The 15,000-nt window shown below is 52.3% G+C and overlaps 1 protein-coding gene across 19 annotated transcripts in view; it reads right to left on the bottom strand.

Moving 5' to 3' along the window:
• mef2cb (myocyte enhancer factor 2cb) overlaps nucleotides 1–15,000 on the bottom strand; it is a 66,436-nt gene that overhangs the window by 21,420 nt on the left and 30,016 nt on the right. For 12 of the 19 annotated variants that reach the window (XM_035529719.2, XM_035529723.2, XM_035529720.2 and 9 more), the window contains 2 exons: nucleotides 13,155–13,406; nucleotides 4,304–4,507 (listed from right to left, as the gene is read on the bottom strand). In XM_035529719.2, coding sequence (XP_035385612.1) covers nucleotides 4,304–4,507; nucleotides 13,155–13,208 — 258 coding nt within the window. In that variant the 5' untranslated portion in view covers nucleotides 13,209–13,406. Of the gene's footprint in view, nucleotides 1–4,303; nucleotides 4,508–6,571; nucleotides 6,793–13,154; nucleotides 13,407–15,000 lie in introns of those variants that run through there. The other 7 variants (XM_081714058.1, XM_081714054.1, XM_081714057.1 and 4 more) reach the window with 2 other exon arrangements.

The following is a 15,000-nucleotide window of genomic DNA, read 5'->3' as shown; positions in this document are numbered from 1 at the left end:
AGGGGAAAAAAACCGAATGCTCCAGGCTTATGCTGCTTCTCACGTCGGCTGCGCAAACAAGTGGGAAGAGAGTTATTTTCATGAGGCAAGCCAGGCTACGTGCTACGCGCTACGTGCGAGCACCCACACAAGCAAAATATATTTTAATTAAGTCAAAAATGGCTACTTTGAGGAGAAATTAAAACTGAAATCAGTCCAATTAATTAGTGTTCCTTGGCAACATTAAGTGCTCTGAAAGATGTTTAATGAACCTGAGTCCACGCTTCTGTGTAGTTGTTTTTTTTTTCCTTCCCTCTGCTCCCCCCCTCCCTCCTCCCTATTCCCTCGCTCCCTCGCTCCCTCAGACAGGCGACAGTAGGGAGGAGGACACTGCCCTGCGCGCTCCCCCTCACACGTCTAGGCACATGGAGAACCATGCGAGGGTAAAACATCGTGAGGGAGCTTTGCAGAAGCTCATTAGCCGAGCAGGTAGTCATTAACAGAATGACCTTTGGAAATAATTAACGCCCTCTCGTTCTCGTGCGCTGTTCCCTCTGCACCTCCCACACCCAACTCTGTCCGCCAGCACGCTCTTTGCTCAGCCATTCGGAAGCCGCGGGTGCGAGTGCAGGACAGGGGAGCGCCAGCTAAGATTAAAAGGTGAATGTTGAGGTGAGGTTAATCCGGGAGGGGAATGGGATTGCGCGGCTCCGTCTCCGGTGTCTGGGCCGCGCACCTGGCTCCATGTGGACGGGCCCGTGAATGGAGATTTCTCATCGTGTCAAGTGTTTGGAAAAACATGAGGGTTCCGACATCAAAAATATACCATTAAACCCAAAGCCCAGGAAACGCTGACAAAGCGGAAAAGCCCTGCGTGTCGTTTAATTCCGGAAAATTTGGGCTCATTTTCTAGCCGGTTAAACACGAGGACGGAGTGAGTCTGAAAGCCACTCCGCTTACGTTGTCCCCTCGGCGTGGCATGCAGAGCGGGAGAAGCAGGTGGAGGTCTCCGCCCCATCCTTGTCCCCGCCCCAACCCCGTCTTTGTACAGCGTGTTCTTACCGCCTGTGGCCAATCCGAACCCGGGCAACACAGCTGCTCTGATGCCTGCCTTTGACGGCAGGGGGATAATTCAGAGAAGGATTACGCCAACAAATGCACACGAACATATCGATTTGCTCGGGTCCTTCCTTGCCAGGTCGGCACTTTTCTGGCCCCGTGAATGTGGGCTCAGAATGGCTTTACCAAAGAATCCTTTAGTGAGGGCGACTTCTGCGTGCAATGTGTGTAACGGGGTTCCGGAGGATAAAAAGAATGGCTCGGGTACGTCTTTGCGTGCGTCTCTGATGTCAGAAATGACCTCCCCGAAACGAGTTATTGCTGCATGTCTCTCTCTCTCTCTCTCTCTCTCTCTCTCTCTCTCTCTCTCTCTCTCTCTCTCTCTCTCTCTCCTCTTTGTCTCTTGCTTCCTACCCGGCTACTGCACGCAGACTCTCATTACAGCTCGGCCGACGGCTCCGCTAACAGAGGAAAGGGCCTGACCCCGGCGAGTGGGGGCAGAAACAGGGCGGGGGAGGAAGGGGTGAGCGGCGGCGCGGCTGGTCTGACGGGCGCCCGTGCGAGGGGGGAGGGGCCTGTGGCGAAAGAGGGCGGGTTGAGCCCGCTGCTGCCACTCTCCCGGCAACGCTAATTACTGACCAAAGACATGCTAATTACACGGGGCTTTATTGCTAATGTAGCAGGGCGCTCTTCAAGACGCCCACATGCTGTGTGCTGGCTCTCCTGTCTCTCCTTAGCCACCGTCCCCCCGCCTGAGACAAGCCGGGCGAAGACAGGGAAAAAAAAAAAAAAAAACGCCTGCGAAAGTGTGTGCATTTGTGTGTGTGTATGTTTGTGTATGTGTTTGTCCCTTGATGGAGTATGTATGTGTGTGTCTGTGTGTCTCTGTGTGCATGTATGTGTATGTGTTTGTCCCTTGATCGAGTATGTATGTGTGTGTCTGTGCGTGTGTGTGTGTGAGAGAGAGAGAGCAGGTTTATGCTTTTTGTCCTTTAGTGCCCCCCCAATTCCGTGCGCAGTACGTGCACGCATGCTAATTTACACAGCCCAGAATCGAAAACTGCAGACGAAGGCGCATGATGAGTGTGTACTTTCGGCGTGAACGTGTGACTCCATGCCGTTCTCCCCCAGACCCCCCCCCCCCACGCTGTGACTCAAAGATGCTCAGGCAGCCCCCCCTCCCCCTCTTCACCCCCACCCCAAGGCCTCATCCCCATCCTGCCATCACAACAGGAAGTCTGCTTTGTTCCTGCTCACCTCCCCCCGCCTACGTCCCCCTGGCCGTGATGTAACCTAGCAGCAGCCAAACGGAGGGCCCTGCAGGAGTCCTGCCTGCCTTGCCGTGACACCCCACGCTCCACGCCGATCCCCCCCCCCCCACCGGCGCTGATATGGCGGCGCCCGCCGATACCGAGAGGCGGCAGAGGGCTGCGAAGAGGCTGTGCTGTGCCTTTTCCCTTGTTGTTTTTTTTTTTTTCCTTCTTTCCCTTCACAACCCTTGCCTTCAGACATCTGCTCTGACGCTCCGACGCGCCGACGACAGTTCGAAGTGCTGCCAGGCGCCGCTGCCAAAAACGCCCTCGGTGAGGATTCTCGGTTCGGTGCAGGGCTTCGGCGGGCCACGTCTCTCCCTGGGCCTCCTCCTCCTCTGCCTAATCCGGATCTCACGCTTTCCATAATGTCGGTCCGGTGCGACCAAAACGGAGAGGCCTGATGGGTCCCGAGAGTTTCCCTGGTGGCGTTCCGGCACTTGTGCTCTTGATGGGAGGATTCCGAAATGAAGCGACGGCGGTTTATAAATCGTTCTCTGATGGGCGATCGGGCCGGTGGGGGAGGGTGACGGGGTATAAAGGGCAGATCGCGGCAGACGCCTATGGTGCGGTAATGGAGCGGAGCTTTAGGCTCAGAGATCGTCTGGGCTCGGCTGCGCTGGGTCTGGATGGAAGCCTGGGCTAGTCAGAGCGTGGGATTGCGGATGAGCCGCGGATACTGAGTCACCGTCTCAGGGTCTTTGCTGCATAGGCTGTCACTGCGCGGAGCTCAGCACCAAGGCTGATCCTTATGCATATTCTACAAAGAGTCCTGTGTGTGTCTGTGTGTGCGTTTGCCTTAACATGATGAATATATAAAGTTTGAAGTCGAAGAAGAAAAAAAATCTCAATTTGAGGAAATATTGAGCAAATGAAAAAGGCCGGCGCAGACACGGGCTTGTGCGAGATGGAAATGAGAGAGGGGACCAAGGGAGGGTTTGCCAAGACTCTGGAGAGTTCATGCAATATTTCAGAGAGAGACTGTTGACAGAAGCCTAAAAAGTGTGTCTTAAACACAGTCCAAATTAACAACTAAGCTGAGAAGTCTCACTCAAGGGCTAATTGCTTCCACTGTTCTCATTCTGGACATTGACTAGAAGAAGGATTGCTTTTTTTTGAGTCATGTTTTTAGAAAAACAGAAAAGAAACCACAGGGACTCGAAGGTCACAAGTCAAGGAGAACGTGGCAAAAAAGTGGACACAAGGAACCTAAGATTCCAAAAAATAGTTTTTGGTAACTACACCTGTTTTATCTAACAGCAGCGGTGCTGCTCTCTGCTGCGGCCCTCCTGACCTGGGTTGGATCGGGGAGACCCTTCGGCTGCACCTGCCCGTGGCCTGATCCCGGGCTCACGGGGAACATCCTCCCACGAGCCCTGTAGTGTCTCCGCAGCCCACCACGGAAACAGCTTCCTCCACAGGGGGAAATCCTGTTGCGTAATCGGCTCGAGCGGAAGCTTAGGGTCCGCTCCTGGACGCGCGCCATGCGAGGGGCTGCTGCCGGGGAGGGACCCCGTGACTGGGACCGGGAGATGCCGCGCGCGTGTGTGTGTGTGTGTGTGTGTGTGTGTGCATGAGGCCCTGGAGCTATCGAGGCTTCAGTTCTGGCCACTGGTGCATGACAGGCCGCATGACAGGGCGCTCATGTCATACACGCTGGCTCCTGTCTGCTTTCTATAAAAAGAGGTCTGGCTGCCAGGGCCTGTCCTCTGGCAATGCGCTACAAATCTGTCTTCCTCTCCGCACACACACGTCAGTGTCTACATGGGCCTGTCTGCACATGTGATCGGGGACGCCTGAAAAAATGACTGAGAAGACCTGAGAAGGTGCGGGGTAAATATCCACCATTATCCCTAACGAACACACGCCGTCATGCTTTGTTTCCCTGGTGCGGCCGCTCAGCTGGCTCTTGGCCCCTGGGTGGGCTCATTCGGGATGTACAGGTCTTGGCTCACCTCAACGATGTCGGAGTTGGTCCTGCTCTCATGGGGCTCGTTGTACTCGGTGTACTTGAGCAGGACCTTGTCCATGTCTGTGCTGGCGTACTGGAACAGCTTGTTGGTGCTGTTGAAGATGATGAGGGCGATCTCGCAGTCGCACAGCACGCTCAGCTCGTAGGCCTTCTTCATCAGGCCGAACTTCCGCTTAGTGAACGTCACCTGCATGGACGGGGCAGGAATGGGGGTGGGGTGGGGGTGGGGGGTGAAAAAGGTTAAAAGATCTTTAAACATACAAGATGAGGCTGTAAAGGTATGAAGGTATGTGTGTGAGGAAAACCGGTGTGTGTGTGTGTGGGTCTGTTTGTGTGCATATTTTCATTTGCAGGAATACTGTCTTCAATCTTCCTGTCCACTCGAGTTGCCCTGTATACAATACTAGTGTTGGAAAATCAATGCCTTCCTTTTTCTTTTGTGTTCATCCAAAATGTCTGGAAAACAGAGCTTGGCATAATCAGGCTTTTTCCACCCATAAATCAAGCTAATGTTGCTGAAAGAAATTCTTAATATCTGGACTTACGCTGTAAGCCAACACTTGTCTGTTCTTTTTCTTAAGCAAGAGAAATACCCCCACCAAAAAAACAAACAAACAAACAAACAAACAACACAAACTATGTCTATTTCAAATCCCTGATTAACCTCTCTGTTCTGTCTAATTATGAGAGTAACTTCAAGCAAACTTGTATAATTGCACATTTTCTATAAAAAACGCTACTCTGACACAGCCCTGTTGTAATTCCGTATTGTGCTTTTTAGACTTAATTATTATTTTTTACTAATTGTCTTATCTTGGAGGAAATATGTCCTGGTCTGAGTTCCAGCCAGTGAAGCACAGAATATTTAGAAAAAAGGAGATCAAAACAAACACACACAAACGCACAGGTGTGCATGTATACAGGCATATACGCACACACACTGCCGAACACACATACAAACACACGCGCGTGCACACACACTCACATAACACACACAGTAATCTCTCGCTTCGCACAGTGCCGGCATGCGACATCTCTGAATTGCCCTCATCTATCACATTAGAAGCATTAGATATGGGAGCCTGCGGCCCCATCACCCCCTGGCCTGTGTGTACCGACGTGCTTTCAGCGCAGAAACGACGATTCCAGCACGAGCGTAAGGCTGCCGGTGCGTCCTGCGGCCCTGGAGCATGCCGGGTGGGGAATGGGGGGGGATCGAGGTTCAGCGGCCCATGCTGCAGAGGGCAGGCGGTGACGGCCATCCATGCGGTCAGCATCGCGGGCTAGAATCCAGGAGGAAGGAAGGCAGTGCTGGATTGGGGAGTGGAGGTGTGATAAAGCTGATGTTCCACACCAAAGCACCAGAGTCCTCTCGTTTGTTAATAAAAGAGGACTTGCTCGCAAAATAGGCCAAGCAGCCGCGCCTCACATCAAGACGAAAAAGCCTCACGTGGCTTTTTCGGACAGTTCATACAATCATGTTTAAGAACCTGCAGTAATTAACAGGGTGGGAGGGCCTTTGATGATAGGCCTTTGGTGTCTGTGTTAAAACTGCATGCTGCACATAAGGAATGCACAGTAAACGCACGCACTGACACACACAGACACTCGCACACATGCCAAATGTCCGCATTTGTGGCAAAACCGAAGCGCCACAGTTTTAATCCATCATTACCCTCTTGTCCTTCGCCGTGAAAACCTGTCAGCGTGTGCAAAACACTGCGATGCATTTTGTTCTCCCTCCAACGCACCGCGCGAGCGCAGGCACCCGGGACGCCACCTCCAACAAAATCCCTAACAAAGGGTGACATTAATTGAACCAGTGGTTTGGGGCTCTGTGCCTGACACCGCTGCTGGAGGGTTTGGGGTCTACGCCGGTGCGCCCACAGCACACTACATACCCCCCCGTTCTGCCTCTCCTCTTCACACAGGTGCCACCCTATCGCTGACAGTGCCATGACGCGCCAGGCGCTGCCGGCCCCGCTAACGCTGACAGCCCCAAAAAAAAAACTCCAACAAATAACTCAGACCCGTGCTATGTCGGATACCTTCATGTCATGGCTCCCTGCTACCCTACCACACCCCCTCCATGACCGAGACCGTGAGGGAAGTGATTATGTTTTGATTATATCTCATCAGCAAAGTTCATTATGGGATGGGGCGGGCTGTTTGGGGGGGGGGGTCTCGGAGGATGACATAGATTGTTTTGACAGCTCGCTTGCTATTTAAGAAAAGACCGTGGCGAACGTGCCTCATGCCGGAGAAAAGTTGTCGGCGCCTGGAGCTCCCGACGCCCGTGTGAAGTTTCTCTCCGTAGTGAAGTTTCTTGGCTGCTGACTCATTGTGTAGCCGGTGACGAGGACGTGGAAGCCAGGCCTGGGGAAATGTCTTTTTCTCCTGCCTGCTCAGACACGTCAAGAGCGTCTGTGCCATGCGGATTCGCACACTCGCACGACATGTGCTGGATTACGCAAAGACAACTGCAAAACTGTATGCACATTGTTATCAAGATATTGAGAATTTAATATATATATATATATATATATATATATATATAATATATATATATATATATATAAAAATGTAGCCAACCAGCAACAGGTAATGAGGCCCACAGGCAGACAGGACCCTGTGTTATGATGGTTGTGTAATAGGAGACCATGCTGAAGAGCTGCACATTGATGAGTGTCTCCAAATGAGCCATCTTTGACTGGGATTACTCCTCAGATCGATAATGGAGCCCCGTGCACACCTCCTCAGGCTCTGTTATTCATTCAGTGCGAAGGACGAGCAGGGCCCAGGTGACGCGAACTCGGCCGCGTTATGACGCTCTACGCGCAGGGCATGTGGGTATGAGGGCGGGGCAGCTTGGTGTTGCGAGAACGACACCGGGGGGCCGCCCCCCGTTCAGACTCGCCCCGCTTCTCCTCGGCCCTTGGCCCAAACTGCAGCCAAGACGGCAAGTCGCGCGCTAATTGCTGAAAATGGGACTCGGAGATGGGGTGAGGACAACCACAGGAGACTTGTAGGTGCTGTTCTGAGCACATGTGCACGCGAGCACGCTTCATCACCGAGCATGAGTATGCTGGAGGGGACGGGATCCATCCGGACGTTCCAGGATCCGGAACGGGAACCGAGCATTTTTGCAGGGCACTTGTGCCGCGGCGTCTCTCCAGTGCGCCACAATCCGAAACTGACTTTGAAAAGCAGCGGGAAGCCCGGTGCTTGCGCTGCGCTCAGGAAAGACAAACAAAATTCCCAGAATGGAGCAAGGAGGCTGAGCAGCCAGGAAAAAGCAGGTCAGCGGCAGTCCGTCTCTCTCTGACCCACGTGAGAGGGGGGCTGGAGACAAGGGGTCAGGAAGCACATTTGCCTGCATTTCCTCTCATAACAGGAAGTGCCTGACGGCTTCCCCTTCACAATGGCTTCGCTTCTGCTTCCCGCCTACCCCCCTTCAGCCTGGCTTTTCCCTCCAGGGGAGGGGCTGTTCCTCCGGAGGACAGGGACAGAGTGGACGAGTGGCCATTCGTCAAAGTGCCCCCCCCCCACTCCCCCACCCCTGTCGACTGCCCCGCTCCGCCCCTCCTCCTGAATTGCCCGTGTTCTGCCCCCAGGCCCCAGGGATCCGCACCCCTTCAACTGCCCACTCGCAGCCACCCTAATTGGGGACGTGCGTGCTTTGAGCCGACAATGGTGGCCTTTATGCGACTGCGCATCTATATTATGCTTCCCTCGACGCCACCTCCACGCCCTTCGGGTTACACCCACAGTTTCTGCTGAAGTGGGTATGAAAAGGTGCACGAAGTGGATTACAATATTAAGATATTTATGTTCATAGCTGGTTATGAAACCAGAGTAAATGAGGTCTGGGGTAACACCTCTTCTAAATGAGTCTCGGACATAACAGCGTAGCTATTCACACAAGGAAGACGTGAACCAACACAGCCCAGCAGAACACACTTACCCACATAATGTGTGTGTGTGTGTGTGTGTGTGTGTGTGTGTATGTATGTATGTATATATATATATATATATATATATATATATATATATATATATATATATATATATATATATACATATATATATAATTTTATATAATGAAACAAAAGAGGAACAGGGGCTATAATAAAAAAAAAGATGAAATGACAATGCAAGAGGAAGTAAAGAATTTGCACAGGCCGAATTCACAGAAGGGTGATTTGCAGAAGGTAGAATTGTATGAAACAAAGGGAATTTGAGGAGAAGGAGAAGTCAAAAAACGCAGCCGCTTTTTTTTTCCTCTCTTCTTTTCGCCGAGCCAGATGCAGAGAAAGCGATCAGAGGAGCAAGGTGGGAAGGGGAGGAAGGTGCGCGGGGCTGATGGGATACCCAGAGGGCCTCATTATTTTCCTGCTGTTAATTTCACTCCGCCTGCTTCGCACCTCGCCGCTGTTGATTAGAAAGACGTCTCTATTGTCGTGGGTGCCGAGAATCCGCCGTCGCTCCGCCTCCGAGCACAGGCGATGGGGCAGAGTTCCCGAGCGCTACGGAATATCTGAGCCTGGCCGTGGTCTCGGAGGGCCTGCGTCGCGTCTCGGTAGTCGTGGAACTGGAGTGCCCGCTGGATGCCGGTGCAATGAAAATGAATCGGTCCAAATGAGACTGTTTGATTCTTGGCCTCTGTTTGGACTGTGCGCCGCAAACACGTGGTGTAACGGAGGTGTCGGTCGAGCTTTCGTTCTGCCCTTTTTTTTGTTTTTCTTTATGCAAATGCGTTCTAAGCGTTTCTTTCTACTTCTAGGATCGCCGCCTCTCTTGCGCAGCATGTCTCTGCGTGAACGGCACTGGCGGGGACCACCGTGTTGAACAGGGTCTCCTCCTTGAGACGTGATGGGTCAGCTGCAGGTCATTTCTCCTTCCTCTGACTCATGACTGCATCCCCCATCCTGCCCTGGTGCCATCAGGGGCCACTTCCTCCCCAGGCCCCTTCTGACCCGGCCAGAGCGTGTCTGGCCACCTGGCCGGACCGGTCATGCCCCGGCACGTCCGGCTCCGAAGCTGCCGACTCCCACACAGCCGGCTTTGGGCTGCCGGGCGCATCCGACATGTACTGGCTGCGGTTCTGCCTTCCAGCCCTCCGTCCCTGGTGCCGGGGCGAGCAGCCGCGCTGTGGGCGGGCAGACGGCCGGCTGGCATGCCGGCTTGCATGTTTTTTTTTTCTTTTTCTGTGACACAGGGGGTCCTTTCATGTGATGTGCCCGGGAAGAGTGCTTGAGTGGCCGGTGGGAACAGGGCCAGGCCTCACACACTAATGCCCTCTGTGCGGACATCTGGGCGGGCGTTCAACGACGTGGAGGCCTGCTGGAGGTGCCTGCGCTCTAGAGAAGTGTTTTCGGGGTGGCAAGGGCTTAGGAGGGGGTGGGGCAGCATGAAGTGGCCGCCCAGGGTGACGTGGGCGCCGTGCCTACAAGCATGGCACCACCGACAGGGTGGGCGGCCCGAGGACTGCCACTGCCGATGAGTGCGATGAATACAGCAATATGGTGGTTAGAAGCACAAGATTTCAAAGCGGTTTTCAGCATTTTTCTGAAGACCACGTCAGCTTTAGGCAACGCTCAGATAAGCCATCCGTTGTGCATTCTGTCTCTCTGAGGCTAACGATGGGCTTTACAGATGTTAACGTCTTGTATTCTGAACTCTCTGTCTGCTGTGAGAGCCAAATCATGACATTTTTATACACACCTTAATTCACTTTACATATACTACTTATTATTTAGGTCTGACGTGACATAAAGTAGAGGCCGTTAGAATGACTGGTTATCCGGCTTGCAGGAAAAGAATACTCTTACCACTTCTCCTTCTCTCCGTGCTAAAAACAGTCATGGAAGTGTGGGGTCAGACACTGGACATGGCATTTGCATGAAAAGCGCACACACATCTCGAGAATGTTGCACCAAAGGTAACAGCGCTGAAGCGGGTTATTTATTTTGCTTTGGTATGGAAAGATTTCCTTAATGGGGAAGTGAAAATATGCAAAGGCCCAGCCACGACTTCAACAAACTGAGACAGGAGGGGAGGGCGGCTTGTGAGTCAAAGGTCCCCCTCCACCCCCCCCACCCCCCCGTTCCTGTCTTGTGATGTTCGTCTTCCTGGTTTCCTTGTAACGCACATGGCCCGGTAGCTCACTGCTTAGTCATATCGGTGGACGCGGCACGACTGCTCTCTTTGGTGGTACTGATCTCCGTACCACCAAAACAAACTACATGTAAATACATGTAAAGCCATTCAGTTTTGACAGAGACGCTCGGTAAAAACGCGGCCCTGCGGACAGAGGAGGAGGAAGCCGTTCGAGCTAATGTCGACAAATGGTTCCTTGTGGCTCAGTGCTTTTTAACTTTGCTGTGGGGCCTTCAAGGTCAGACACGTTTCTCATGGGCCCAGAGTCCTTTCAACCAGACAGTAGCGCTGATAAGGTGTGAAGTGAAGCGTGCGTCCCTGTTTCTAAAGAAAACGCCGCTGAAAGTAAACGAGGCCCGTTTCTCTCCTGCTCTTATTGCTCCGCCTTGTCCTCCCTCTCCACCTCGTGATCCCGAGTCCCGGAAAGCTGAGGCATCGACTCTCATCAGGTGTCCTTCCTGTATCAATCTCTGATCTTGAGAGAGCGAGTGAGAGAGGGAGCGCGAGAGGAAGAAAGAGAGAGGGAATCAGAGAAAACAGGAGGACAGGATGCTCTCTGTGCAACACGATAGCCTCCCCCAAAACCATCCTGACCTAGACTGCGCTGCTCTCTCTCTCTCTCTCTCTCTCTCTCTCTCTCTCTCTCTCTCTCTCTCTCTCTCTCTCTCTCTCTCTCTCCTTTTCACTGTGGCTCTTCATCAAAGGAACTGAGCCTCTACCCTGGCCACTCTGTTATATCACCTAGACAACCATTCGTCATAGACTAATATCTATTTACTGGAACACAGCAAAGGAAAGCTTGGGTGCATTTTGAGCAGCAGCAATGACCAAAAGCCCCTAAACGTTACTGCTGAACTCATTCAACGGCAGGCTCCAGCAAACACACGTGAAGGTGAAGAGGCCGTAACTTACTCCTGCAGGCGTTGAGGAAGGACCACCCTGTGCATGTGAGCATGAGGTGGGGTTGGTTGGAGCTGCAGTGGGGGGTTTTTGGGGGGCGGCGGGGGGGAGGTGGGCCTTGCTCAACCCACAAGTGCAAAATGACTAATGTCATCATCCCCCTGCCTTCTGGGCCGCCTGACGTGCCCATTACTTTCCCCTTTCGTCCTCCTCTCCTCTCGCCCACTCTTCCTCGGCCCCTCGTGCGGCCTTCAATAATTGATCAGCCCTTCCCAATGTCCGGACAGCAGCCATTAAGTTGAGTGTATACCCCTTCTATAGCACTGAAACTGTTGGCTACGGTAAGCCGTTAAGCCCCTTTCCCAAAAGCACACTTTTTATCCCCCAACTAGACAGAGGAATCTCACATTTTATTTATTTATTTATTAAAAATCTATTTCTTTATGTATTTATTATCTTCCTAACATCATCAGTGGGCCAGAAATAAAATAGATCTTGTCTGTGTACCTAGTGAAGGTTTAACAACCTCACAATCAATCTCACAGGCGCATTCCAAAATCATTCCAAAAATGTACCTCTATATATATATATATATATAGGTACCAATATTTTTATATATATATATATATATATAAAAGTGAAAAGTGCTCAACAAGTCAGCAAAGGTCCTACTAAAAGGTATGGTCCTCAGCTGCGGAGTAAAGCGGAACTCTGGAAAAACATTTGAGGTCACGGTGAGTCAAGCCAGGAGTGCCTCTCCGTCGCCCTGCTTTTGACGTCTCCCCCTCTGAAGGCACCTTTAAACTCCTATTTCTCTGGCAGCAGGCGAACATGAACAGAAAGGAGCTCATTGATCTAACCCTGGCTGTAAAACAAGGACCCGCGTTACTGGCACCGGCACAATCAATACGGGGCACAGAATCTGTTAGGTATGATATCTGTCTGTGTGTGTAGCACTGGCTGACTGGTGTCTCTTGCAGTGAGCAATTGAGTCATGAAAGGATCATTTGGAGCTGTTTTGAGTCTAAAGTCTTAAATGCGAGTTAAATAAAGGGAAGTGCACAAGGCAAACAAAAGCGAGCTGTTTATTGCTCTTTGGATCTTTTTTAAAAATGATATTTTTTATGTTCCAATGAGCAAAAACTCAGCTATAATTCATCCCTGCGTATAATGGCTACACTAATTCCATTGTTCTTGAATAAAATTACATCATCTGGAGCAAGAATGGAAGGACAAGTGGAAAAATACCAGGTTATTAAAATAAAAAACAATAACTGTGGAAAAGCGGCGGTCCACGTGACACAGGCCTTTCCGGTGATGTCACGCAGGGCCGCCACCCCTCCCCCCCCATTGGCTTCCACCTGCAGGAGTGAAGAAGGAAAACTACTGGCCCCAAGTAGCACGGCCCCCCTGAGGGTCCGCCCCGACACACGGGTCCCTCCCCTCCCTCTATCCACTGTGGGTCTCAGCTCACGTTTGCCTGTTTGCCCGTTTGCCTGCGCTCGCCTCCCACCCGCTTGATGCCCTGCGCTACAGTAATCTTCTAGTGTCGCAAGCTGGAGCTGGCGACACGCCGGGCGAGCTGGTAGGCTGGCCAGGGACAGCGCTGCTCCAAGGGTGCTTTCAGTTTGAAGGTAGGTTGCTTGGACTTACACCTGCGCCTGAAAACCCCCGAAAAATATCACCCCGGTGACGCCTCAGTGCAGTGTCACGCCTGCCACAGCTCACATGGCCCACCTCGGCCCCGAGCACCCCTCCCAGCCAACGGGACTTACCTGTCTGTTGCGCTCGTCCATAATCCGCGTAATCTGAATCTTTTTCCTCCCCATTGTCCCCGTCCTTTGTTTTATTTCTTTTCACCAAATAACTTTATGCTTTTGTTCCCCTCTCTCTCTCTCTGTCTCTCTCCCTCTCTCTCTCTGTTTTTTTTTCTTCTCTTTTTGGTGTTGGGCTGGGGGTGGGGGGGGGGTCAAACCAGGATTTCTTCTCTGCACTCGCTCCGCTCAGTTCAAAAATTCCGGCTGTACCTGTGTGCGAGAGAGAGAGACAGAGAGAGAGGGAGAGGCAGGGAAGTAGAGAGAGAGAGAGAGAGAGAGAGAGAGAGAGAGAGAGAGGTAAAGGTTTTATGTCAGATGAAAAATGGCAAAAACCACAGCATTGAGAAAAAAAAAAAACAAGAGAAGGCGGCGCGTGAGCCACTTGGGACGGCGAATAAAGACAAAAGGATCTGTCGACATTTTGCAGGAGCGGCGTGTTTCTTGCTGTCGATATCATGCAAATCAGAGGCAGCTCTTCAGCGCGCCGACTCTGAGAGGGAGACAGCACTGACACGCTCGCGCCGCGCTCGCACCGCGCTCGCCCAGATTTTGACAAGGCTTTTTTGGAAGTGCCACTAACTTAACGGCTCTAATCACCCGCGATGTGGTGTTTACGCCATCCCGAACGGCAAACGGATCTGGGCTCCTTGGAAAAAAAAAAAAAACAAAACGTAGTAATAAAAAAATTGCTATGGTGTCAGAAAGTGCTATCAGGCGCATTACAACTTTCCTGTTCCTTGTAAAACACAGCTCAGGTGACACACTGATGTGAGCAGGTATTTTTCTTGTTAGTTGCCATGGCGCCCCCGTGTAGGCGCGGGAAGATGAAATGACTTTAGATGGGATACATCAGTTGACTTCCTGTTTAAGCGCGACTGATCCGCAAAAGCTGCGCGGATCCTGGCGTGCCTCGATGAGGCGCTTGATGTCAGTCCGGGCTCTTCCAGGCTCCGACGTGCGTGTAACGTGGCCTCTGATCTGATTTCCTACATGATCCTGTAATCACTTCGCATCCCTCTCTCTCTCTCTCTCTCTCACTCTCGGCATGCGGGAGGCCTTCATCTGGGGCTCTCGCTCAGGAGTGCTTGGCTAAAAGGGTCGCCCTCGCCCTGGCGACTAACCCTGGCTTTCCTGCAAAGCTCCTTGCCTTTGAGACCCCCACTGTGGGAGAGCTAGTGATCACGAACCGTGCCAGTGTGTCTATGTGCACGTTCATGGGTGTGTCTGTGTGTGTGTGTGTGTGTGTGTGTGTGTGTGTGTGTGTGTGTGTGTGCGCGTGCACGCCCTCGCGCACGCGTGTATGCGCGCGCGTCGAGTGCACCTCCCCGGCACCGTAAAGTAGGCCAACCCGATTCATCTCAGGGAGGAGCGGCAGAAGTGTTGTTGTGTTTTCTTCTGACAGTAGAGGTGATAACGTCCCTCGTTATGCAAATGAGCATCCCATTATTTAGGCTGGGTGTAATGCAGCGGAGCTGTCAGCACCGCCGCATTAGAACCCCTCCATCGCTCTCTTTCTTCTCATACCACCCCCCCCTCCTTCTTCCTCCCTCCTACCCTCTCCCTTCTTCTCCTCGCCTGTTTCTGAACCACATTTCCCGGCGCCTGCCAGAACGAGTCGTGAAGGCAGCGCGGCAGCCGAACGACGTGTCACTCCGTCTTCCTCTCCGTCTATCCTCCCATCCATCCCTCCGCTGGCTCTTTGATAAGCGGATTTCTGAAAGGCGAGCAGGCGCAACCCGCGCAGGCGCGCGCCCTCCCTGCCTTTTCTTGGTTGTTGTAACACTGCTCCCCTTTTATCTCCGTG

Source organism: Electrophorus electricus, chromosome 5, assembly GCF_041902795.1.
Source record: "Electrophorus electricus isolate QZ-2024a chromosome 5, ASM4190279v1, whole genome shotgun sequence".
In the NCBI taxonomy this organism is placed as follows: Eukaryota; Metazoa; Chordata; class Actinopteri; order Gymnotiformes; family Gymnotidae; genus Electrophorus; species Electrophorus electricus.
The sequence above is the reverse complement of the archived record's forward strand: the minus strand, read 5'-3'. Positions and strand labels throughout refer to the sequence as shown.